The sequence below is a fragment of the Toxotes jaculatrix genome, chromosome 2 (assembly GCF_017976425.1).
Source record: "Toxotes jaculatrix isolate fToxJac2 chromosome 2, fToxJac2.pri, whole genome shotgun sequence".
NCBI classification, from domain to species: domain Eukaryota; kingdom Metazoa; phylum Chordata; class Actinopteri; family Toxotidae; genus Toxotes; species Toxotes jaculatrix.
The window spans coordinates 8,927,053-8,953,771 of NC_054395.1; the positions used below are offsets into that span (position 1 = coordinate 8,927,053).

The 26,719-nt window shown below is 40.4% G+C and overlaps 2 protein-coding genes across 5 annotated transcripts in view; one reads left to right on the forward strand and one right to left on the reverse strand.

Annotated features, from left to right (window-relative positions):
• The window catches only part of LOC121194920 (V-set and transmembrane domain-containing protein 2-like protein), a 65,982-nt gene extending 63,652 nt beyond the window's left edge, over positions 1-2,330 (forward strand). Inside the window, exon 4 of the mRNA XM_041058073.1 lies at positions 244-2,330. Within this exon, the coding sequence (XP_040914007.1) occupies positions 244-711 (468 nt within the window). The 3' untranslated portion in view covers positions 712-2,330. The remainder of the gene's footprint in view (positions 1-243) is intronic.
• Positions 502-26,719, reverse strand: tti1 (TELO2 interacting protein 1). Of its 4 annotated transcripts, none has more exons than XR_005895413.1 (16): positions 25,698-25,888; positions 24,285-25,018; positions 23,488-23,825; positions 23,105-23,390; positions 22,071-22,248; positions 21,485-21,777; positions 19,493-19,909; positions 18,913-19,072; positions 18,006-18,173; positions 17,607-17,758; positions 16,589-16,729; positions 15,572-15,776; positions 6,730-6,817; positions 5,498-5,724; positions 3,530-3,610; positions 502-639 (listed from the first exon to the last, which is right to left on the reverse strand). XR_005895413.1 is itself a non-coding variant. In XM_041058031.1 (15 exons), exons 3-15 carry the CDS (start codon positions 24,996-24,998, stop codon positions 5,505-5,507), a joined length of 3,360 nt encoding a protein of 1,119 aa, XP_040913965.1. In that variant the 5' UTR covers positions 24,999-25,018; positions 25,698-25,813; positions 26,630-26,719; the 3' UTR covers positions 4,753-5,504. The 4 variants fall into 4 exon arrangements, 2 of the variants coding, with proteins under 2 accessions (XP_040913965.1, XP_040913982.1); XR_005895414.1 differs by lacking the exon at positions 502-639 and adding an exon at positions 2,411-2,597; XM_041058031.1 differs by lacking the exons at positions 502-639; positions 3,530-3,610 and adding an exon at positions 26,630-26,719 and having other exon boundaries at positions 4,753-5,724; positions 25,698-25,813.

Here is a 26,719-nt window from a genome sequence, read left to right on the forward strand (position 1 = left end):
TGAGAAGAAAAAGCACATTCCTCCTTTTCCAAATACAACCCATAATCAATAAAATACAGCCTTGCTTTATTCAATATACTTTTGAAAGATGTTGCTATGTAACTAATCTTACTGTGTAGTTCATTTTCTGTTCAGTTAACATTATAACACACACTGCACTTGTGCTACTATGTTTTGGCCTCAGACTAACCATTACCTCAGAGTTACCACTTGTGACATTAATTTTTTGTCTATCTTTCCCAGGTGGTGAAAGTTGTAGGAAGCAACATCTCCCATAAACTCCGCCTCTCCCGGGTCAAGACGTCTGACGAGGGCACCTACGAATGCCGGGTCATCGACTTCAGCGATGACGCAGGTGCCCGCCACCATCGCGTCAGGGCCTACCTGCAGGTGGTGCCAGAGAGCGACATCATCGACAGCAACCACAACGACAACTTTGAAGCCGTGGACGACACCAAGAGAGAGGTGGGATTTGTTGATGGGGGCGACTTGCAGTCTCACGGTGGCACCAGGGAGCACGCTCACGGCCATCACCAGAATCACGGGCACCACCAGGAGAACGGCAAGCGGCCTTCGTCGCCGGTTCACCACGGCCACAGCCACAGCGGCAGCAATCAGCAGCACAAGGCAGGCAGAGAGCTGAGGAAGAGGGACATGGACAGTAACCACAGCCACAATGACTGCACCAACGAGCCAAGCTGTGCGCTGTAGATGTTGGCTCATTACACCTGAGTGATAGATTACATGAGGATTGCATAACATGATGTGTGTCACAGCATAAAAAGCTATTCTTCCCACACAGCGCAGACCTGTGCACAAATCCACATCCCTGGAAATTTACAGTATGGCTTATTCAGAGCACAGTGCTGTGAACTGTGCAGGGAATGTAGCTTTTTCTTGCTGTGCCATGGGTCTGGGTTGGACTGCTCACTGTCTGTAAAGCCTGGCTTCACGACATTCAGCAAGGGTGGAGGGGGGGCTGACATGTAGATCTAGGCAGCTCCAGTGTTTCTGGTCTTTGCACCGACAAAAAAGAAAAAAATAAAGACTCTTGTCCCACTATTAACCCATGCTCTGTTCCACTCTTGTACTTTAGATACTGTAAATGACACAACCCTGCTTTCACGCTCACACTTCTTCCACTGCCTTACTCTGTCATTTGATACACCCTCAGAAAAAAAAAAAAAATTATAATGTTCTACCTTTTGAAATTGGGTCTGTCCCCAGTAGAAGAAAATGTTCCGTTTATTCTGAGAGTGCACTGAATGAAACCCCAGCCTCAGTAATTCTTTTGTTAGAAATCTTGTCCTCAGCTTTTTACTTAAAGCACAAGCTTCATTACATCTTTTTATGCATTCTAATAATGGACATGAATGTGGTGCAAAACTTGTATACACCCCAAATTCAGCAAGTTATTCTGTGTTTACTCCTGGGAAGAAAGAAATATGCTTTCTTCAGCAGGAATTTATCAGAGTCCCAGAGCAGCAGTGCTCATCAAGGACAGATACATCCTCATTTCATTTCAGCTGGAGTAAAAACAGTGGCAGTGTAGAAAATTCTGCTACCACATATGCATGCAAACAAAGCACATCGCAGGCTGTATTTTCCCCACAGCGATTCTGAGTTTATGAACAACAGCACGACATAAAGTATGATTTCTAATTCACCCCTTGTGCTACTGGTTCGATCCACTCGTGGCTCTTCAGGCTGAGAGAAATCAATCGTATTGTTCCATGTGGACACCACCTGTTTGGAAAGCCATGAAAAGATCAAATCTGTGCTACTAAATTAAAAATCTGATTTGGTGTGCCTGTGAATTTAGACTAAAAAAAAAAAAATGTGATACTGGTGCAAGATGCTTTTTGGGAAGAGCAGTGCGGTATTCCTATCCCAGCTTAGTTCTCTTATGGCGTGGCTCTGGCCCAGTCCTCATCAATCATTGAAAAGCCTCAATCCTCTCCACGACAAGCCTCTAATCCACTCTGTATATATGACTGTATAATATGAAATAAAGTGAGTGCATGTTCAGTAATTTTCTTAAAACCTTTTTCAACCAACCATACACAAAGACAGTGTGTTAGTTAAGGATATTTTTGTCATTTATTAGTTTGGTCAATTAAAAAAAAATGTCCATTCTGTTCTGAATCTCTTTTTTTCTACTTAGGAAGTCTGGTCAAATAGAGATCCGTTGCTTTACTGCTCTCCAAAAGTGCTGTACAGACAGATGAATGACACATTCTCTTCATAGCTGCTCAGAAAGGGGTTTCCCTAATGTATCTTAGTACTTAAGCAGTGTTTCTTAAACTACTGTACTGGATATGCAGGGCTGCAAACATGAGTGTTACCATATTTTAATGAGCCTGAACAATGAGATTCATTTCATGCAGTTTGGTCTGAAAAGGTTCTAGAGGCCAATTTACTTCTGCCGTTTTTGGAACCTGATGATAATCTCTTTGCTTTATGCTTGTGTGAAGCGCTAGCCTCGTCTAGAAAGGTTACAGGAATCACGCGGTGTGGGGCACTTGGGACACATACTTCACTCTGGCGGGATCAGATGGGACAAAGTGAATGTGGATAACAGCGGATAAAGCCTCGAGCTGTGGAGGTGAGAAGTAGGAGGAAAATGTTGTTAGTGAAACACTGAAATTGGCCGTCAGTACCGCCCCAAAATATAGTCTGTGTCTGAAGGCCATGAGGGGCTTTACTTCTTTGCTGTATTATCCATCAAAGGAACAACAGTGCTCATGTTGTTGTGGACAGTCCTTGTAGACTGGGAGGACTGATCAGAGGGATTGTTTTTTTTTTTTCAACCAGTAACTTTGATTTGATGTTTTGTAAAGCAGAGATCACTGTTTAAAAAAAAAGAGAAAATGTACATTTCTTCTAGAATGTTTGGTCTCACACTAAGTGTATGCCTTTATCAAATGAAATAAATTGTATATGAAACAACAGGGAATCTCTATTCATTGTCCTGTTGATTTAGAAATGTGAAAAAGTGAAAGACACAAGAAGCTTAGATTTCATTTCACCTCAGGAGTTACTTTGGGTGTTTGTTCACTTCTAAGTCAGCTGCGGTTTAGCCCTTGCTATGTGAGTCTGTCCATGTGCATTAAGGAGAAACGATATTAGGCAGTTGCCTGTGTGTAATAGGTGCTGCCAATGCTCCTCGCCTCCCATTGCTGCTGATGACTAATGGTGCTATTGTCAGCACTGGCAGCAGGATAAATAGCAACAGCACGGGACAAGATAAAGAGGTGCTGAGCTGCGCTCACTAGAGTTAAGCCAGGCCAGCTAAATACAAAACACGTGGTGCTCTTGTTTCCCCACACTAGAAGGCTCATACATTCATTACGGAGCAATGAGGTGTGGAGGCACCAGGCTGTGAGGTGATGCGATAATGGGGGGGGGGGGTTTCTTGTTTCCTTCATTTACACATCTCTTGAACCCTGTTGGACTCTGAGTGATAACATGTACCATGATAGATTGGCCAGTCTCCCTGTCATGAGGCCTTCAGTTTCTCTGTACTTACACAATCTTATCCATCTTCTGCAGGGGAATCAGGGCATCAGGGGAATTTAGGAGGGTTCCTCCATCCTTTGCATCGCTACACCTGCCAAAGAATTCAGACAGGATGAGTCTGGTTTCATTTTATATTTTCCTGATTTGTGCAAATTCTATGAAAAGACCAAAACCAAAAAACCAACAGTGTGTTCTCCTCAGTACTCTCTCAGTACTTTCTGACTCTTGTACGTTGCCTGTGCCTCTAAACCTCTCTCTCTCTCTCTCTCTCTCTCTCTCTCTCTCTCTCTCTCTCTCTCTCTCTCTCTCTCTCTCTCTCTCTCTCTCTCTCTCTCTCTCTCTCTCTCTCTCTCTCTATATATATATATATATATATATATATATATATATATATATATGTGTTTACCACTGTTGACTACTGTCACACACACAAGTATAATAAGTATTCAGTAATGAGTGAAGAAGAAGAAGACAAAACATTAGGGAATAAGGGGGTGACAACTTTGGGTTTGAGAGCAACACCATATTTTCTAAATTACTGAGTGCTTACTGCTTAATTACAGACTGCAGTAATATCATTACTGGGTAATAAGGCAAGAAAAATAGGGGAAACGGTAACAGAGTGGATATAGCAATGCAATTAGTCATGCTAACTAATATTGAAGGGCAGTGAGAAATTTTCTATAGCTAATACAGCCTTCCCCTGTGAATGGAAGCCAGTATATTATATTGTAAACTAACTTATATAAAAGATCTGTTTTTCTTTTACTAAGTGAAGCCACATGTGTAGTGAAAGGACATTAGGGTTAAGCCTGTTGCTCACCTGTATGTACGTTTTATTTAATATGTACCTGGTAATTTTAACTTCTATTTCCCCTAAACACAAATTAGTCACCCCCTTACTCCAAGTACTTCCTCTCTTGTATCTATCTATCAAGTATTTCAGGGACAAAATATTGGTAATTTCCAAACTGTAATTGAAACAGTCACCTGTGACAGTAGTGAACAGTGGTAAACAGTCTATTTGTGATTTGGTGCAGTACTGTTTATTCTCGTCAGCGTTCACCCCATGTGGGATTGACTCAAAATAAACTGTTATCTATAACTGTTATATAAGTTCTTAAGATAACCTTTATCCTTGAACTAAAACACTGAGCCCAGATGTGCTCCAGATGTGTTGAATTAGATACATGAGGCTGCACCATCCATCCTTCCATCATGGGAAGAAGCTTTTGTAAAAAGGCCTGCCTCCTGTACACACTGCAGATCAGGATTTAAAGGAAGGAATACCTGAGTTTCAGTAAGAAAAGGCAAAAATCAATACTTTTTGTTACTTTACTTTAAGGAATGTTAACGTTTCTCTATAAAACCCTTATTATCATTAAACAAAAGAGCTGTACAAGACACCGTGGTCTAAAATTGGAAAAACTGTGATCTATGTGATCATAAATGTGATCAAGGATTAAGTAAAAAGATCTGTCCAGACATTTGATGCCAGCTTTTCAATACTCGGTCCTACGGACACATTTTTAGCTGCATGCATTCAGTTACTGAAGAGGAATAACTCAAACCAGAAATGTACTAAAGAATAATGTATTTCTTCAGAAAATTAAGAAATAACATGAGAAGGAGGAGCAAACATAATATTCGCATCCATAGTAGATGCCAGTGCCTTCACACGAAATGAAAAATATCAGCACTGTCACTTCATGCCTGCTAATCCAGAAGTCCTGTCAGACGTGTTCCTGTTTTCTACACCTGCAGCAGGAAGGTGAACAGCAGCAGAGATGCTTCATTGACATTTGCCTTTTGTTCCTTGCTGCTTATCAGAGCCGCGTGCACCATGAAGGTTATCGCAAGCGTATCTGATGGCTGTTTCTCGGCACAATTGTCAGATTTCCGTTCAGTTAATTGACTGGTTGGAGTCAGTGGTTCAATAAGCGGTCCATCTGAGAGATGAGTCAATCACATCAATCACCAGCTCATTAGATGGCTGGCTGGTTGACTGTCGCAGCAACCGAGCCAAACTCCTCCCTCAGCAGTTTCAGCACATTGTCCGAGTACTCGTCTGTCGGTCTGCCCATCCCGTTCAGCTGTACAGGCTGGAGGTCGGGGTGAGGCGGGACGTAGGAAGACGGACAGTGCAGCTCGTTCAGAGTAAACCAGAAGGCGTCCGGATCCACCTGGATTAAGTGTCGGAAAACGCTGTGGGGAGGAGCGAAAGATACATGGGAAGAGGATTAGCTCTGGGGTGTGTTTTGCTAAGGTGCATAATATCTGTGGTGTGGAAAAAAAGACAGTAATCCAAAGTGACAGACTGAGCAAAGCACAGCAGCAGCTGGCTTTAGTGTGCTGTCCTACAGTTTGACTTTAAGCTCATTAAATCAACACTGCCCACCTTCAGGCTGCTTTTATTATCACCAAGGCGGTAAAACACTAGGGTTTCAGTCCTGTTTGTTTAGGTAATAGTGTACCTAAAAGTGCTTGGTTATGCTTAATAAATTGTATTTAAAGTTTTAGTTTCTACCAAGAAAAAAACCTGACCACCCACAAGTTCAAGTTCCTCAGGTACGGCCTTCTTGTCAAAAGGACAAGAAGGCCGTACCTGATTTAATGATTTAAAAGGGTACAAGTTATTCATTGCCTTTCCTCTAAAATCAAGATTGTGTAAATAATCTTGATTTTTATCCGATACTTTTGAAAAAACTATTAACCAACTGATATTAATAATCAAATGAAAAGCATATATTCAATTTTAGAACAGGGACAAGATGAAAATGTACAAAATGGGAAAAAGATCTAAGAATATGCTTAAATAATCAGCAGCGTGGAGGAATATGTAGAACAATACAGTGTTAGAGCATATAGAGAATATGCAAATGTGCTGCTCTATCACCCCAGTTAAAAAAAAAAAAGTTAAATATAATTTATTGGTGATATCAAAATGTGACGAGAATCTCACCTTATTTAGTCACATACTTTGGCTTTGCCCAATATAGAAAACATACTACATCGTCTATATGATCACAGAAATTACGTATCTTTGATGTGATTTGTTTTATGTGGTGTAACCATGACATATATTTACTTAACATCTCAAGGATTTGTGCTTTGAACATGACATAAAAGTACCCAAGTAAAGTACTTTAAAAACTGGTTTGTGTTAACACCACTGCACAGGGCCTTAGTGAGGGGTTAGTGAGGGGTTACCTTAGGCAGGCCTCTTGCAGTCGGATGGGTTGTCTGGAGCTGAGGTAGGGCAGGCAAGCTTCACAAACAGCATCCAGATCTGCTTCACCTGAGAAAACCAAATATAAATACATTTCATCCTCTGTATTGTCTCAACAAAAGCTCCACTGTAAAATACATATGGTATGTACTTACCGTGGCAGAGACGAGAGACTTTTACATAATGTAAATTCATACAAGAAGAAATTCAGTCATGTGGTTATTGCTGAGAGATATTCTGTTTTGCTTTGTTTTTTCCAAACAAAAACCAGAAAAATATAAATCACAGAGGAAATAATAAGCCTAGAAAATATCAACTTTATTATGGTTCTGTGTTTTGTTTTTTTAGTTGTATGAAGAAAACCATGTCTATTGACACTCCTCAAATCCAACTGATCAAACAAACTCAACATATAACCACAGCTCCCAGCATGTGGCACAGCTTGGTAAGATGTTAGATTGGAAAGAGACGATGTGGAAGGACAGAAGAGCAGAGAGAAGGAGATGAAAGAGGGGAAAAAAATAGATCATTTCTGGACTTTACCTTTTCTAACTCCTAATGAGCTGAGAGAAACTGCTGAGATGGCTGAGGAAAAATTTCACAGCAGGCTGTTTCCACATCTCTGGATTTCACACCTGAGAACCTGCCTTCGTTCTCTTTTCTCCCCTTCACCGACTCTAACTTTCATAACCTTGCCAGCTCCTGCTCCCTCCATCCACTTGACTCCTTTCCACTCTGTCATCTCCCCTTCCTATCTCCCTCACGCTCTCTCTCTCTCTCTCTCTCTCTCTCTCTCTCTCTCTCTCTCTCTCTCTCTCTCTCTCTCTCCATCCTTCCCAGCAGACATTTAGTGATTCCCTAAGCTGCAAACTGGGCTGCCTTTCAAGCCTCATTTCAAAACATGCCTCTCTGCCTCTCTGCTTACTCTATTTGCCAATTCAACCCACACTCGGCTTGAACCAGGCCTGCTCGCTGTGTGTCAAGAATAAAAGCAGCAGTGCACATTTCAGAGTTAAATGGGATTATTTAGCAACTGCTTTTATCCCTTTTCTTCCTCCCTTTCTGGTGCTGCACTCATAGCCTGTAGTCTTTTGTGGAATCAAGGTGCTTGGAGGGGAGCAGAGAGGTGAGAAATACTAAAGGGGAAAGGGTCAGGTGCTGTTAGAATTTGTGGTAAAAGAATAACAGGGTGGAATTTGGAGCTGAAGCTAGAATTGGAGCTGAAACGTATTATTTGCTTCAGCCAATCTGTGTTCCTGTCTTTCTCTCTGTGTGACTGAGGCTCGGTAATTGGCTTGCTGCAGGCGTCCCAGAGGTAAGCTGTAGCCAAATCGGTATTCACATGAGTAAGGCTGCAGCCGCCGACTGTTTCTCTCCTGCTCTTTCACATTCTCTTCATCTCGAACACCAAATCTCTCACTTTCTGATAGGAGAGGGAACAGCGTCAAGTGCCAGTGAGAAAAATCAAGCAGAAGGATCTTAAAAGCATGGACTAGACTATTTCCTTTAATGTGACTGGAAAGAGATTTTTTTCTTTGGTACATTCCATTCATATGAGGGTTGTAAATAAGACATTGCAAGAGATGGGCTGATGTTGCAGCAGTTGTCTTTTTGTCGTCTCTAGTGGTCATGCAATGGGTGGAGGCTGCTTTTCCACTGTTTAAAGCTACTATACAAGGCAACTCCTTTGTGTATAATAAACCAGGTCAAGAATCCCTCAGTGACTCTTGAAGGTTTTCCTTTTTTGGCCCAATTTAAATCCTGGTATCATGTACAGATGCTAAATAAAAACACAGATAGACAGACAGTAGTACTTTATCAAACCCAATATTAATCTGCATTGTTAAGAATAACCTGTCTCCTGCACAACAGCAAGTGAGCTGCTTATCCAGACAAAGCTGGACCTCCATTTCCTTTTAGTATCATTTGGTTTACAGACCAGAGGGTCTTGGTACAAATGTGCAGTTTATGATACAAGATACAAAAAATGGACCACATTACACCTGTCCTCAGATCACTGCACTGGCTTCCTGTGAGTCAAAGGATACAGTTTAAAGTTCTACTCTTGGTCTACAAAGCACTGAATGGTCTTGGACCAAAATATCTCATGGACTTACTGGTTCCTTATGAAGCATCCAGACCCCTTACATCATCAGGGACAGGCCTACTGTGTGTTCCTAGGGTCAGGACTAAACAAAGTGAAGCAGGATTTAGTTATTCTGCCCCTCACTTGTGGAATAAACTTCCGGAATACCTGAGGTCAGCCCAAACACTCAGCTTATTTAAGTCAGGCCTGAAAACACACCTTTTTACTGACGCATTCTCTTAAATTGTCTTAACTGCACTCTTCTTATTTAATTATTTTACTGTTTTCTATTTTTTCTGCTCCAATGTTTTAATATATTTCTTTTATTCTATTATTCTATTATTTATGATTTTAATGTAATATGATTTGCTTTTATTGTATGATTTTAATGGAATCTGTAAAGCACTATGAATTACCTTGTGTACGAATGGTGCTATATAAATAAACCTTGCCTTGCCTTACAGGAATTCAGTACAAACAACTACAGTCTTCTACAAAATGTGCAACACCCTACCAGTACTTGAGAATTTAAGGCCGAGCCCGACCTCAGCCTCAACATCTGAGACCCAAACCTGACACACCGTTATATTTCAGTTATTCCTCTTTCTTAGAGATATTCTTGCTTTGGATGCACAGCAAGACTTTCTCACAAATAAACAACAACTAATCTGGGAACAGTCATAATACACATGAGACCTAAATAAAGAAAGGCAGAGCAGCCCACCAGGACAAACCAGGTTATAGTCTTTGAGCTAAAGCATCTAACATGCTGTCATCCTGAGGGGAACATGAATGCCTTGTACCAAATGTCATGGCAATTCTTTTAAAACCTGGGAAGCTATTTCAGTAAAACTGTGTTTTACTGTACAACCTCATAATGATCCTATAGGGAGAGTCAAGGGATCACCAAAGTCAGGAGACCTCATCTTGTGACCAACATGGATAAATAAGCAGAAGTTTAAGGCAATCCATGCCAAAGTTGTTGGGATTATTTCAGACTGGACCAAAGTGGTGAACCAACGAGCCAACAGACCAACATTTCTATCACAAGGACAAAGTACAAAAACAGGTGTCAAGTTGTAAATTGCAATAACCCTTTAACAAGAAAATACAATGCCATATGACATATATGACACAATGACATATTTTTTTCTTTTTTTCTTTTGATGTATAATCAAACTGTCAGTAAGCCGAGCAGAAAGTTGTGCAACTAAAGTGTATGTCAACTAAAAGTATAATGAATTAATCAATAAAAACTTAAAGGAGAAAACTTCACAATGTCATTAGTCTTAACGGGCACACAGTTAGACCTGTGCTTATCCTGCCATGACAAGTTAAAATGTCTGCTATTCATTTTGGTATCATCTCGTCACTACACTTACTTTTTTCAACTCATAAAAACTGCCCAATATAAACAGTCTCTGTGGAGACTTTCAATATTTTACAGAGCGTTCCAGCTTTAAAAAAAGGGTGAACAGTGCTATTTCATTTGAGGATACTGCTACATTAAATGCATAATTCAAATGGGATAATTAAACAGTGAAATAATTTTTTTCACTGTTGAAGATATGGGTGCTGGGACTAACCTTTAAATATTCTGACTAGTGCACAAAATGCCTTTTCACCTTACCTTATTAAATGTGATCTAGGTTTAATTACACTTACGCTTTAAATGAAGAAAGGGTGTTAGAAGAAAGCAGGAAAGAAAAAAAATACAGTCAGAAAAGCAACGCAGTAGGTTAAAACTGCCGTTACTGTTAAACGGGTTTGACTATGAGCAACATTCGTCATTGCACAGTGATATTTTTAGCTTGAACAATATAACAATTGTTTTAATTTATGTTTATTCTAAAAAAATCCTTTCAACCTACATACACCACCATCATCTGGAATGAAGTTATTTCTATGATTAATTCAGGTAACACCTACTGTTTAACAAAATCTCCCACAAGCAAAAACACAACGAATAACGTAGAGCCAGCCACATGTTAACTCCTACAAAGACGTCTGAGAAACCAGGCATCACCACAAAGGTCAGACATGAGCTTTCATTATTTTCCACCATTGGTTTTTAAAGACAAAATGCAGCACTGACAAAACTAATGCATAAAATAATGAGGGAAATGATTATAGCATTTGTCCTAATGTGACTTAACCACACAGCAAATTAACCCATTTAACTGTCACAGTTTGAAGGTTTTTCATTAGGGCAGACTGGTACAGACTTTTGATGACAGTGACAAGGCAGAACAAAACTAACTAATCACAGTAACAGAGCAACGCCTTCGATCTGACAACTGTAAGAAACTGTTACTGTGAGAAAGCACTGACTTACAGTGAAGACTAGAAAAAAATAAATGTTAAAACTCACGCCTGTGGAATGAGATTTACTAAATGTGAATTACACTGGTTAATAACGAACATTAAAATAAACCCATAGAAACCTAAAGCTATAATTTTTTCCTGTCAAAAATATTTTTTAACTCCTGATGGTCTTCATTCTGATTTTGTTTGAAGTACTGTGTTAATATCAAAGTGAGAACCCAGTATGGCTTATCAAACCAAACAGTGAAGTGAATGTATCATTACATCTCTAATGGTGTAATTGTGGCTCCAGAGCTATTTTTATTTTTTCTTTGTGAGAACCTTGGCGAAAAACAAATGAAAGAAGAGCAGAGAATCTGACGGTAAAAGGTAAAGAAAGGCAGGGATTTATCAACACAACAACCAGCGCTGCTAAGCCAATGGGATACCATCCTGTGGAAGCCTGGAGAGATCAACCTGATAGGTTAACAAATAAACCTGGAGTTATGACTGTTTTCTATTTTTATTTTTTTGATGGAATGGTAAATACTACAAAGTCAAATGCCAGTGAGTTTATGTGTTACTGTGTAACATCAAAATATGCTCTTCAGGCTTACAAAAAACTTGCAGCTCCATTAATTTTTTTTTCTGCCACCTGGGGTCAGCTGAACAAACTGAAAACACATCTCACATATCACATATCATCAAAGTTTAATGACGAATGTTCTGTTTACTCATCCAGCAGACATGAAGCAATATTATAGTTGCGTTCCTGACTACCTGGTGAATGTAAATTCCTATATTCACTCTCCTCTCTGCTCTGTTTTGGACTCTACCAGCTCCTGAAGGAAACAGATAAGGTAAGCATTGATTCTGATGCAGGGCAAGAAGGGTACAACTGTCTTATTAAAGCTTTTTTGTTGAGAAAGTTTGTTATTAGGTTAATTTGTGGGATGGAAAATCAAAACAATGGGTTAAATGAGTAGAAGTAAAGAGTCTGATCATTCTCAGTGTGTTCATCACTACAAAGTGACACATTTCTCACAACTGTCTATTGTTTATGTAAAAAAAAATACTGATTACTGCAGCTTTGCTAACATCACACTGCCTTTTTTTTGTTGAATATTTTGGGCTTAAGAGGTTTAGATTAAAATACATGTAGCAAGCCTGACGTGTTGCTATGGTTACACAATTGAGGTCTGTCTATGAATTCAGAAAAGTGATGTAACTGATGCCCTTGATGTGTCTTAAAATTTTCAAAACTGCACCCAACCCAAAGAGGAATATGCCAGTTGATCTGACATCATCTGATCATACGGCATAAGTCAGAAACACGGGCACAGACGGGTACAGATGGCTTCTCTGATGGTGCACCTGATGGCTTTTCTCACCTTTTATTTGCACCTCACTAAGAAGCACATGGAGTGAAAGCAATGACACTGACTAAAGAGCACTGTGAGGTGAGTGGTTAGAGTGCAAAAGCTCATTGCCTGCCCAGGTGAGCATTTATTCCAGACGTTGTCCCTGGCCTCCAATTCCAATAGCACCACATCTCCATCACAGCTGCTGGGTTATCTACCTGTTACACAAGCCCTGTTTACACCGAGTGTTAAACAAAACCACAGACCCAAACTCTACTGAAACTGACATTGACCTCACTCAAGGACAGTCCAACACTTTTTCACGAGGCTATTTAGTTTGTATCAGTGTGGGTTTATTTGATTCAGTATTTTCTACAAGAAAACTAGCTGTTGACTCATCCAGCTGCGCTCCCACAGTGAACGGTACAAGGCTTCATACATACCGTTCTCAATCCAGCAACAGCTCACCTTTCTGTAACAGATAACTCCATCTCTTACTCATGTCAGTGCTCATCCATCCATATTATTGTATATATACAGTATAGTGTATATTTATATTTATATTTATATTTATTTATATTTCTTGTAGATTTGCACATATGCAATCTGGTATTTTTTTTTCAGCAATTTCCCCTGTGGTTCTATAAAGTTTATCTAAATCTAAGTCTAAATGGTATTTATTAAATCTATTTCCTTTAAAAATCTCTAATTTTGCATTTTTTCCCTCTGCTCTGCAGTCGCTGCTGATTCTGCTGTTGGCCTGTGAAGCGCTGCAGACAGCCATGCTATCTCTGTGACACATGGTGTCACCAGCTGCTAACTTTTCATCTGTCAGAGATGAGCTTCACAGGGAGGGTGTAACGTGTGCGAGGTTTACACTATCACCAAGGTGACCAGGCTGGAGGTACCACTACTCGAAATCAAATCTTTGGTTTTTGCAGTGGTGGATGGGAATTTCACACCTGTTCCACCTCCTGAAATCAGAATTTCAACCAAGATTTTGGGATTTTTAAAATCATAATTTCATTTTTTTATTAAAAAAACCCCAAAAAGAATGAGAATCAGAGCCGCACTAATTTATTGCCGATACAATCCGACCAACCAGCTCTTGCGTACTCACTGTCCTTGGCAACTAGAAGTGATTGCAACAACCAATTAATGAAAGGACGATTTTCACTGTAATCTTTATCACTGATTGCAACCGCCACTTCCTACTGTAGGTGATGAGCATGTTATTTTAATGGCACAGTTAGAAAATGTATCCACTTATCCACTCAAACTTGCACAAATAAGTAAAAACACCAAAACAGAGCAGAAAAGTGGCCCCAAACTGCATTAAGACGCTCTTAGTTCCACTATAAGTACCATGTTTTCCCTTGAGTATTTGGCAGCACTGGAAAATTGGAGCAATCTGGACCCAGTATGTCTGTGACAGGGATGTCGCTGCTTAATGAACATAATGACTGATGAAAAATTAGACAAGCAGCTCATAATTACATCACTGGTAGCACACTGGCACTGATCCCTCAGGCCACTCTGGATGAACATAGTTATGATAACAAAGCTACGTCGAGCACCAAACGCAACTCTAAAAAACATTACATTTCTGAGCTCATCCATTAAATGTCTCTTTTTCCTGTAGCATCCTGACTTGCTGCTTGCTTGTGCAGATTTAATTTTTAAAGTGTTTCTTGTTTAATTGTTCTTGAGGGAGAACAGTTGCTTGCAGCAGTTATTGTGTGTGCAGCTATTCAGATCAGCAGCATCCTGGTCTCTCATTTGGCTGAATAACACGCTGAATTCAAGCAATTCCATGGCCTAAAGGTATTTTTAGTTGTGAAATCCCATTGAGTATTGGGTGCTTCTATATGTAAGAGAAAATGGCATGTATAATTGTAAAAGGATGAAATGATAAAAGGATGTGCTGGGATTTAACCTGCGCTATCAACAAAGGAAGGTAAATAAAAACAATACTGAATTAAACACAGAATGGAATATCTGAAAGGGTGATGAAAACTGCTGCCTTTACCCAAAGACAGACAGACACACCAAAGACAAACTTTATGTAACAGTATACACAGAGAGATGCACTGAATTTTAAGTTTTCACACTCAAAATTTCAATATGCAACTCTGGATCCTGTCTTCAGGTTTTCATTATTGAGATACACTAACTCATGCCAAGGTACCCCTGCCTGGTTTTCACTGTTATACAAAACTGCCATCTGGTGGTGGAAAAAAAAAAGGTACTGTGTTTTCTGACAGCAGTCTGATGGATATCTGAATGTCTGAACCCTGAATCCTGTTAAACTGTGAGTGTGAGTGAGTGAGTGTGTGTGTGTGTGTCACTTTCTTGGCCAGAGTCGTCCTGCCCTATTAGCAGAAAGGCTTTAACTTTCACCCATTTCAATTTAACACAACAAAACCACAGCTACATTTTAAAGGAATAACCTGTAGAACACAAAAAAAAATGTCTGTCAAAAAATAGCTTACAAGTAATACATTTTTACATTTGTGTTCATGCACAAACAGGATACTTGTGTAAATAAGTGTGAATAAGGCTGCTTTAGAAGTATTGGTGGGCTCATTTTTTCATTGGACAGAGAAGGGGCGAATCATTACCCCCTGATCCAGTCTTTATGCCCAGCTAGGCTGACCATATACTGACTGAATTAATATGGATCTTCTCATTTTACCCTCAGAGAGTAAACTAATAAGTGTGTTTCCCAGTGTTAAACTATTCCCTAGAAGAAAAACTATAGGAGGTCGGAAGGTCCAATACCTCATTTAAAACCTGTAGTATAATATCTTGTATGGTGATTTTTTTTAAACAATGCTGCCTTTAGAATGAGATTTGTATGATTTTATGCATGCTAATGTCCGGTTGTCTGTTTCTTGTTAAATGCTTTACTTTGAGCACTTGGTTATTCAACACGTTCATTTCACACACTTTGAGCAGAGGTAATCTATCCTCAGTATATTCTTGCTTAAATGGACATCATTTTGAACGTTTACTCATAAACGTGTCAAATCAGGGAAACCTGTGTGTGTCTTTGTGTTTCTATTCTCTTACCCAGGTCCAGCCTCTGGCACAGTGAGCCCAGTCCCTGAAGTACAGCCAGCTGCAGTTTGTAGGCCACAGTGTGTGGGTAGACGGGTCCAGCCTTGGCGCTGATCGGAGCCTGTCGTGCCAGCGAGGAGCTCAGCTTGGGAAGAACCTCTTTCGAAACCCTTCTCCTCAGGAAGTCACCACACGTTTCACCCAGTGTACAAAGCACCTGTCAGAGAGATTCAGCATGTAATGAACATATGCAGCAAGCTGTAAAAATGTAATGAAATATCCATTAAAAAGTCTGACAAATGATACTGTTTTATCCCCTGGATGAACCATTGTATTTCAAAAGCTTGGACACCCAGCCTAAAGCTGCCATAATGCTGATGGCTATAACACAGATTGCCAGCAGTAGAACTGAGTGATTAAATAATAATTTACAAACTAATTTTCTCTGATGAAGAAAAGATATAAAAACAGTTCAACTAAAAACAGGTTTTGACAAGTACAGTAGTTTACAGAGACATTTTGCTTTGAGAAAAGATCACAAAAACTGTGATCTTCACTCATCAGGGAAGAAAGCAGAAGGCCATTTTCATCCTCTGTGATTTTCTGAAATAATACGAAAAGCCAGGCCTGGAAAGACAATCCACAAACAATTTAATGATTTTCCTGTCTTGTAAGTTTAAAGTGTTTAAACAAAAAATGTTTCATGGAATTACAAATAATGAAGAAGCCTGCCAACAGTGTGCATCATAGCGATTTCTTTATGAACTGAAAAGAAAAAAAAACATCATATAGGGACCTTTCAATATAAAAGTGCCTGCAAAGCTGATGTAATATCATAAATGTAGTCTGTCATAAATGTAACCTGTTCGGTTGCTGCACAGTGACCTGATCCTGATAATACAACATCACATTTAACAGTTATTTAATAACCTTTTTGTATTCTTTTTCACAATGAAGCTACAGATAATATTAAATGATCCACATTAAATCAACAATTTTTCAAATAATCAAGAAAGGGTATTTTTTTACCCTGAAGGCTCTGAGGACTGCTAAAGGGTCGTCAGCTGTCAGTCTCTGTAGGAGAGCAGGCCAGCAGCGATGGGCCATAGGCAGCAGTTCATTTTCCTTCTCACTCAGCACACACACACAAAGCTCCAGCACGTCCAGCACCTTGGGACAAAGACACACAGTACAATATATAGTCAGTATACTGTATAGAAAGTTCAACAGTGACACATACACGTAGCTTTTAGGTGATAAAGATATTTTCTCTACATCTTCAATGGACGTAACTAACAGTCGAACATGAGACAGACACACAAGTTGACTGGTTACACTAAATGCCTCCAGAAGGACTTCCTTTGAGTTTTTAACCCCACAGTAAAAAAAACTTACTTAACAACTGAATTGTACCAAGGCCAAAGTGCCCCACAGGTGGTACAGTGTATTTTAATGGATTAAAACTAAAAAAAAACCATGCAGTGAACCTATGCCTTGTTAAAGACTTTAAGAGACATTTTACTGGTAATAACTCATAATGAGGTTACTGTGGTTTCAACCATTCTTTCCTTTCTTCTTGTTCATTTGAAACAACATTAGCAAACCTCAAACTGAGCTACACTTCCACATGTTGTCAGCAGGTCGCTGATTGTTATCATGGCAATGCAGCCTTTAGCTCAGAGTGAGCCTGAGGTGGGTGGCCTGTTAGTCAGTCTTTTTTGTCAAACTGACATTAGACCAGTCTGCCTGCAGAGCTATGACAGGCCTAGAGCTACAGAACTGGCGTGTCTTTGTGCTCTACTTAACACTATTTGGAACATCTTCCTTCCCAAGTCTGCAATTTTGAGGATGGGCGACAGGAGCTGTGCTGTCTCACGTATGGCTGGGAGATTTGTCACACCAACACAAAGACATGCAGAGAGTAGAGACAAAACTAATTTCTTTCTACAGTATCTGTTAATGAAAAAAGGGGTCCCTGTACAGTGGTGGACAATCCTCACTGAAGTTATCAAAACCAAAGGTCTCCTTCACACTGCATTCACAGTACCTTGAGCCGGAGCCTGAGGCTGGGATTGGACAGAAGGTGAATGCAGCGTTCCATAACATCTTTAGTGATGCTGAGGTGGGAGGGAAGCTCTGCTTTCACATCAGGGCCATCAATATCTTCAACGTCCTCACCCTCCGTGGGAGGAGGGACTTCTGGAAAGACAGTGAACGTGGTGTCAAATGGATGAGTTTTTAATGGAGCAATCCAGCAAAAACTTGTTGTTCTTGTTGTTAGCCATCTTATACTTCATGCTTTATTGTCATTCATATTGTACATTCTGTCACCATAACCTGCTTCCCTAAAGAGAAGCTGAACCTAGCATATCCTGCATAACAAAGTAACAAAGTAGCCTGTACTATGATGAAACATTGTTATCCTGTTTCACAGATTTCATATTACCGAGGTCCTCAGTATCATCCTCCTCTATTCCAATGCCCTCGGCCAGATCTTTCTGTTTGCGGTAATCCAGCAGGAACTGTCGGATGTTAAGGACTTCCTGGTCTGTGGAGGTCTGCTTGGGTATAGGAGACTTACTGGTCCTATTACAATTGGAGGGAAACCACCTTGCTGAAGGAGGACAATATGACAATACAAGACACAGGTTAGACATTGGTTACAATAAAGCAGTACTAAGGAAGCTTTTCCTCTTTCTTGTCTCCATCTTTAACGTTAGTGCACTTCTCTCACACAGGGCTGTGAAGTCTTTTTCCTTACAATTCCTTTTCTTGGACTTTCCTTTCTAAGCGAGCCGCAGGGTGTCATTTGTTTTGAACTTTCAGTTCTCAACTCTGCATCTATAGTGATTACAAACCAACCTGTGGGACTGTGAAAGGACAGGTAACTTTTGTGGTGCTGAAAGTAGACATTCTGGATGAGTATTCATGACCTTTAAATCTGACTATGTTCACAAACTGTTCACAACACACACATATCCATATTCCTGTGAGCGGCAAAAAAACCTCTGCAACAACATTTAAACCATAATGGGATGCTAAACTCCTCAGGCCACTGCACAGAAAATCATAATTTAACTTGAAACCCATGACACATACTGGATCTTTACATTTAACCTGTAGTGTTTCTGGTATACATCAGGCATTATAGAAAAATATAGTGTCATAGTGAATGTAAACCCAAAAGTTTACATTTTACCAAGCAATGGTATGAAGAAAGATAATATGACTGAATTAAACGGTTAGGTAATGTGTGGTTGAGAATGGGATTGTATGATACTGTGAGGGTACGATAGAGTTACATTTTGATCCCCCACTATATGTGGTAACTGACACCACTTTTAGAAACTCACCCAGTGCCTTCACCAGCACGTGAAGCACAGAGCAGAAAAGGGCAGCTGTGTGGTCGTAGCTGAGATCCAGAGCCATCAGCACATCCTGAACGATGTCCCCGACAAGAGGTAGCAGGCTGCGGTCAGAGTGAGTCAACATCACTGTCAACACACGTGGAGCCTGGCCAACAACACAGAAATATAATGAAATACATGTTCAGGGCCCAACAAACCTATGCAGACCCTTACACTCTTCATCTGGAAGATAAACCACATGACTTGGACAAGAGTCAAACTAGAGACATGAATCTGATTACTGTGGACTCAAACTTAACTTTACCAAAACTGACTTTAACCTTTTTTATTTGGTAAGTTAATCAATTTTCCATTTTCCTGAAAACACAAAGACATTGAATCAGTCCAAAAGTAGTTAATCACATTGTGCTAATAAGTGGGAAAGATGTGTTTGGCACACATATCTACTGTAGTTACATATACTTGGCCTACTTGATAATTTTTTTAAATGTAGCAGTTTATATGAAACTAATGATTTTTTTAATGCATGGAGTATATTTACTGAGCATTACTGCGTCAGCTTTACCTGTGGATGCTGGCTGAGCCTCTGCAGGTTGAGGGAGATGTCATTGAGCAGGTAGTCTGAGTTCTCATTGATCAGCTCCTTCAGAGAAAGGTAGCCACAGGCTTTGCTGATGTCCCACATGGAGCCCAGAGCTGTCTGGCTAACCAGCAGTGTCTCCTCCCCGGCTTTCTCCAGCACAGGGTACAGCGATGTCATCAACAGGGGACGAAAGTCGAGTCCCAGGGCCTGCGAAAAGTAGGCGATGCCCTCGAGCTGGATACACAGTTGCCAGATGTTGCTGTTGAGCTGGTGGATGGTGGAGGTGGACGATGGTAAAGACTGGGAGCTGAATGAGGAAGGAATCACTTGGAGGGAGTTTGAATTAATGCTGCTGACATCACTGTTGGATATGGAGAGGAGTCTGGGTGGGCTGAGCAGCTAGAGAAAGAGGAAGGTCCAATGTCAATGTCACGCATAACAGTTTTTCTTCCACTAATAAAGTGTGAGGTGAAGGAATAACTAGCAAGGTAAATATTTCTCCCTAGAAACTTTGAGGGATAATGTGAAGTTCTGACCACCTTTACTTTTAGAAATGAAACTCCACAGGGTACAGTTACTTTAAAAAATTATGTGAGGTACTCCACAGGGTATCTTGACTGATAAAAACATTAGATAGCTGAATAAAAGCAGCATTACACCATCAAATTCATGTTGAAGCCCCCAACTCATAAAAGACTGATTATTTGTCCCTCTCCAGTGAATGTAGCTGAGATTAGCCATCAGTCCTGTTGTATCAGAAAACAGGACAAAGAGTTGCTATGCTAACTTTTCCTTTGAAATGGTTTGTTAATACTGATGCCAGCTTGCATAGCTGATTGTCTGTGGTTTCAGCCACTTTCATATTTATTCCATTTTCTATTTATGAATGTAAACACTCTGACATGAGGGAGGAACCCAAGACAGTCTCTGCAGCAGCCAAACCTTCCTTCTCACTAATGTGTATTTCTGTGCTTAGAATCCTTTTTATTTGGTAGTGTGTCTCCAGAGACACATTTTAGCTGACAAAGAAAAACTGCAAGTTTATCTGCAAGCCAACACAGTGCTGCCATTGTTTTCAGGCCCATGCTGGTTGGAGGCCCTGAAACATTTTCAGCTCAATAATCCAGCCTTGAATTCTGAGCAGTTAGTTGAAACACTGGAGCAGCCCCCCCCCCCCCCCCCCCCCCCCTCCGCTGCAGCACTCAGTCCAAGGCCATACTGTGAACAAAGTGTGGATGCGTTTCTCAATAACGCCTGAGGCACTTAGTTTGGAGTGAAGTGATCCGACTGTGATCAAATTTAAATGGAGGGAGCGTACAGGCTGGAGATGCGAGTCTAATATCACACTTGAGTAGAAACTGTTTACAGGATACAAAATGAGATAAAATTTCAGAATTAAACAGCAAAGTTTCACTTATTCACTCAGACTATCGTTCAATGAAGAGTGTCATCATCTGTTTCAAGTGACGCTCACTCACCGGCTGATGATGGTGCAATATGCTTAAGACAATCCATTGCCACATCAAGTTTCAACCCGTTAAATGGCATTAAAGGAGTAGTTCAGCATGTTGCTTTTTTGGTGAGAGTTTGATAAGAAGATCGATACCACTCTCATGTCTCTCCACTAAATATGAAGGTAGAACCAGCAGGCAGTTAATGCTTGGCTTAGCATTAAGACTGGAAGCAGAGGAAAACACCTGCAAGCAAAACCCTGTGGAGACTTCAGGACATCACCTGCATGGCCAAGAAACACTTACAGCTTGTAACGCTTTACTTGTGACTCCCTGTAACGACCACAAATTGTCAGTTTTACATTTTGACTTTTGTACAGATTAAATAACCCTGATACAAAGTGTTAGTGCTGGTTGAGCTAGTTGATGAAGCTTAAGTTAAAGTGTTGTTAAGTAAAAGAAACCCAAACCTGTAACAGAGTAAAACCTGAGACAAAACATTGAAATTGAAATTTCTCCTCACCTGTTGGTCCTGTCGGTCTCTGTCTGTCTCCTCACTGGCAGTAATCAAGTGCCAGTTGCTCAGACTGGTGTATTCTTCCATGACAGACACCACTGCTGCTTTAAGGTCTTCCTTGGCGGCAGAGCATCGACGACCTTCACCCTCCAAACCCTGACTCTCTGTTGCCACGCCGATGCCTGCGGCACCCCTGACAATCTCATTTAGCACCATGGCAGCCTGCTTTCTGTACGCTGAAGACTGGCGGTACAGATCCAGAAAGTGATCGGTCAGCAGGTAAATGTTGCCATAGTAACCTAAAGATAGAAAGAAGGTAAATTACATGTTGGATTTCTGGCAGGAGAGCTGTCAAAAAAATGTCAAATGGGAGCATATAGGCACAAAATGTAGCCAGCTTGAGTCCATAAGTATTCATATCATCCTTCAAACTGACATTAACACAACTTCATTTGTATTTTTTTAAATTTTCTTTTACAATTTTACATTTAATTTAGATATAAAGTACTGTTGTATATGCCTAAGGATAATAAAAATGTAGATGATTTTGATACAGCTCCTCCCTCGTGTTCACATTGAGCAGCACTCATACCTAATGTCCGACAGATCTCCATGAGCACAGAGAAGATCTTCTCATCAGTGAAGTATAGAAAATGCTTCCTCTGTGTGTGAGCAGTGTAGGAATCAGGAGAGACTGAACTTGTTTCTATAGGAGAGCTGTAACTTCTTTCTTCTACAATACAAACATCCATCACATCCAGCTCCAGCACCTGTAAAGATACACAGAAGTGTTTGTTGTGTTTTTAACAAGATTCCTCTTGACTGTGGTTTAGGTTTGCTGCCATGATAGACTAGACTGAATTCTACAGTAACTGTATAATTACCTAATTGACATGAATGGCCACATTAGTTTTACAGCAGTAGTCAGTAATGGCTGTAAGTAATATTATACTAATACAAGAAAAAAAACTATTGAGTGGAGGTAGGTATAATTACTGATGACAGGGTGATACCATAGGAGTATTTTAAATGATTATAGCGCAGCTACATACAAGAATCCAAGTACTGTATGTTAAACTCACTGTAAAGTACTAAATGAAATGTTTGGGTTGTGTTTTTTTTTTTGCTATAATCAGGGAACCATCACTTGATGGTTCATTTTGTTAGATACTTTCTGTAAGTGTTCCTCCTCAGACGGTACAGGGACAATCTCAACTTGTTCTTTTTAATTAGCCCCATATTTCAATCTTGTTACAGTCGGCTTCGCACATCCTGCCAGCATATACTGTCACCCAATACTGCTGTGAAATGAGAAGCCAAAATGATGTAACGCTAGTTAAACAAAAACACATCATTGTTTGATCAGACAGAACGTGTAGAATTATAAGTTTTCCAACAGATTTAATTCTAATAGATTTTTCTCTACACATGGGAAGAGGATAATGACTGAAAAAAGATTTATATAAATAAACACATGTAAAACCCCTAAATCTTGAGTTATTACTGTACAAAAAAGACTTAATGTCATATAAACTTTTTTTCAAGTTTTTACAACCATAAAGCCATGCTTTACCCCAGTCACACAGGATATCAAGTATATTCTGATACCACAACTGTAAACGTTACCTGCATCAAGGCTTTGGAAATCCTCTCCAGATGTGCAGCCGAGTTCAGCACCACAGAGACGAGTGGTCCCAGGACTTTTATGTAACCCAGAAACACATTGAGCACAAACAGTTTCTTCTGGTCATCAGAGGTCCTCATCAGTCTGGGCAGGGAGGTGGCCAAAGAGTGGAGATTCTCTGAAAGCACGTCAGTGAAGGTCTGGGTACTGCTGCGTCCACCAGTAATATCACCGCTGCTGCTACAGCTCTGATTCCTCTGTGATACCTCTCTGAGAGCAACCTCACACCTGGAGGAGAGGAGAAAGAAGAGTTTCCATAAATATCTTGTATAAATTAGTTTGGGCTTTGTTCTTTGTCCTCACAAAAATGTCAATAAAATCAAACCTCTCTCTGACTCTGGGCTCCTCATCATTGACTGCTCCCACAAGTGCTTCCAATAGCAGCCCCACACACTCTCCCAGTGACTGAGTACACCTCGCCAGCAGGTGGTCGGCCAGCTCCACCATCTCCAGTCGAACTTTCCAGTGCTGGTGAGCCGAGGCGCAGGAGACGATCTTCTTCAGCAGCACAGACAGTTTCCCCACTGTGCTCTTCACCCAGTCTTGTGTCCGATGGACCACCAGTTGTGCGATCCTACCCAGGTCTGATGAAGGAGTCTTCCACGGCTCACTAGCCTGAAGCTGGGCATCCTCCATGACAAGCCCCACTGCCCTGAACCAAACCTGAATGAGTGAAAAGAGAAGATGATGTGGCACAAGCAAATCGTTGCATTACATTTGTACAAGGATATAATCACCTTTTATTAAACTCTGCAATTGTGTGGTTATGCCATCACCTTTGACATACAACCTGTTCTCCTACCATGATTTTCTCTCTTTTATTATTATTGCACATTGAATATCTTTTTGTTTTAGACCGTGGGTTCACAAAAAATTAGCAATTCTAAAACATCACACCAGGCTCTACAAACTTGTAACAGTATTTTATTTTTGTACTGTTTTCTGAATTTTATAGCCTAGATTATACAGAAGAACAATCAACATGTTTATCACAAATGAAAATAATCCTAACTTGCAATACCTATGACAGTAAAATATCCATGCATACTTGTGTGGAATCCAGTCAAAAACACAAGACTGAATACATATTAAAAGCTAAGAGAGAGATCAACAATACCATACCTTGATGGCCCTGACTGTGACTACATGGCCTTGTCTCAGATCTCCTGTAATGATCCTGGCTACAGCCATAGTGATCCCAGGTAAGAATGAAGCCATGGTGCTGCCTATAGCAAGTCGGTCTTCTGAGGATGGGACTACATGCTCCTGGGTGCAGTCACACTGCAGAGTCAAAGCCTGGAGGCACTTCAGCGCTGCTGCCTGTATATCCCGAGATTTCTCCTTCTCTCCTAAAGCCAGCAGCAGTGATATGGCAGCTCCCAGTCCGGGCAGCATGATCGGTTCAAAGAGTCTGAAGACTATATCACCATAAGCAGCATGAAGCAGGGCGTCCAGGCACCTCAGCACAGCCAATTTCAGCTCCTCTGACCTATCTGCAGGTTTCCCAGGATCAGTTGGAGAACAGAGGCATAGGCAAAGTTCTGAGAGGAGGTCATGGAGGGTCTGCCAGTTCTGGATGCAAGTGTTCTCCAGAACATAGCTCATGGCCTCAGCCACAGCCTGCACCAATTTGTCCTTCTTGGGCCCGGGGACTTTAAGGACAAAGCGAAGCGGGAAGAGGACATAATCTTGGAGCTGCTGCAATGTGGCATCATTGACTTCTTTTAACTGGCCGCTCAGTGTCTCCACATTGGTCAGAGAGGGCTCTCGGGTCAGAAGGACACAAGCCGGGCGAAGGTAAGCAAAAGCGATCTTTGGATCACTGATCTGAGTCATGGCATCACAGTGGAGGTCGCCTTAGTGAGAGAGCATGGAAAGAGAAATGAGAATAAGACAAAGTAAGTATTTATCTATTCAGTGTTCTTTGAGCTAAAATAATTAACATTTTGTATTTGTGATTAAAACTGTAATGGTCACCTGCCATGTTGACTGGTAACTTTATAGGATGACATTTGAACGCGTTATCCAATTTTTCAATTTAACATTTTTTTTTTTTTTTTAATTATAAATTTTCCTGGCTGGTAACCAGCACACCCTATGCAGGAACCAGCCTACCCCAGGCAGGAAAACCATTAATTGTGTGTCCAGTAACACATCGGTTAGTGAGTGGGGATGCAATGAGTTAAGAAGGGTAAGAAAACAAAAACTGAAAAAAATTTAAGAGAATAAAAAGCCATCATCTCTAAATGTTGCACTGGCCCTCCTGAATGTTGTCAAAAAGCAAAGGACGAAGCTCATGATAAGTTATTGGCATGTCAGTAACATTGTTGATGGTTGTGGTAGTTGTGTTTTGTAACTGCCTTAAACTCTGCACTAGAAATTTGTTGTAGCAAACAGTAACAAGTCAACTATATGCACTGCTGTTTTGAAGCCCTGTTATTGTTGTCAATCAATTGGACACAGTGACAAAAAATATTTCAGTTAAGAAACAGACATAACAACAACATGTGTGTAGAATAACAGCAGAACACTTACTACAGCATCGATGTAGTCTGCTTCACTGACAGCATCCATCTGCTGAGGATGCACTGTGGTACTAGCGTCGACAAACAGGAAGTCTACCTTCACATTATTAATATCAAGACGACCCACTGTACGTAACAAGAAACCCTAACAATAGATTTAATTTTAAGTAGACAAATCATAAAACCACAAACACATTTGAAGTTCTTGCTCAAGGTAACGTCATGAATCTGCGTCGAAGACGCACATCTTTGACGTAAAGCCCGTAAAGCAGGACGTCGAGGTTTGTCGGTTTTTCTTCAAAACAAAAGAGCAGAAGGTTTTAGCGTGAAAAGTAAAGACCCATCAAAATGTGTAATAAACAATGCTTTCATAGTAGCATCATATGAAAGATTTTTTTAAACAACACAATTTTAGATAGTAAAGCAATCTTAGCGATTGAGATGGCTGTCAAATAATTGAGCATTAACTTTAATGTTCAGTTCATTTCGATAATACGTCATTGACTTATGAAAAAGAACACATACATTTAAAAACTAGTTTAACACCAGCTAACTGCATTTTTAACTTTGTAGTAGTTAGCTGGTAAAGCCGCTCGGTCCGAAGATGTTTGTTTTATTTTGAAAGAAAAGTCAATTCACAACAGAAGTCCACCTTCTTACTCACTTCCGCTAGCTTGATACTGATACTAATAACCGGTATTTGTGGCTGTGTTGTTCTAGTATAAGCACGTAGCTGTTTGAATGACTTATTTTCTTAACGTAGCAAATGGCTCTCACTCCCTCGTCGGCGCAGCGGATGTCAGACAGCTAAGAAGGTAATGCTAGTGTTGTTATGATCTCTTCTAAAACCTAGGTTAAAAACGGCTAACATTTAGCTAACACTAGCTCTGATTTACAGCTAGCCGGGCTAGCGATTCATAGCTAGATTAAAGTTGATGGTACCTAATCACGATACAGGAGCTTTACGAGGTCTGCTTCCTTGATTCCACTTTCAATTCTCCACCTCCTCTTTCCTCAGCGATCTTGGGGGCT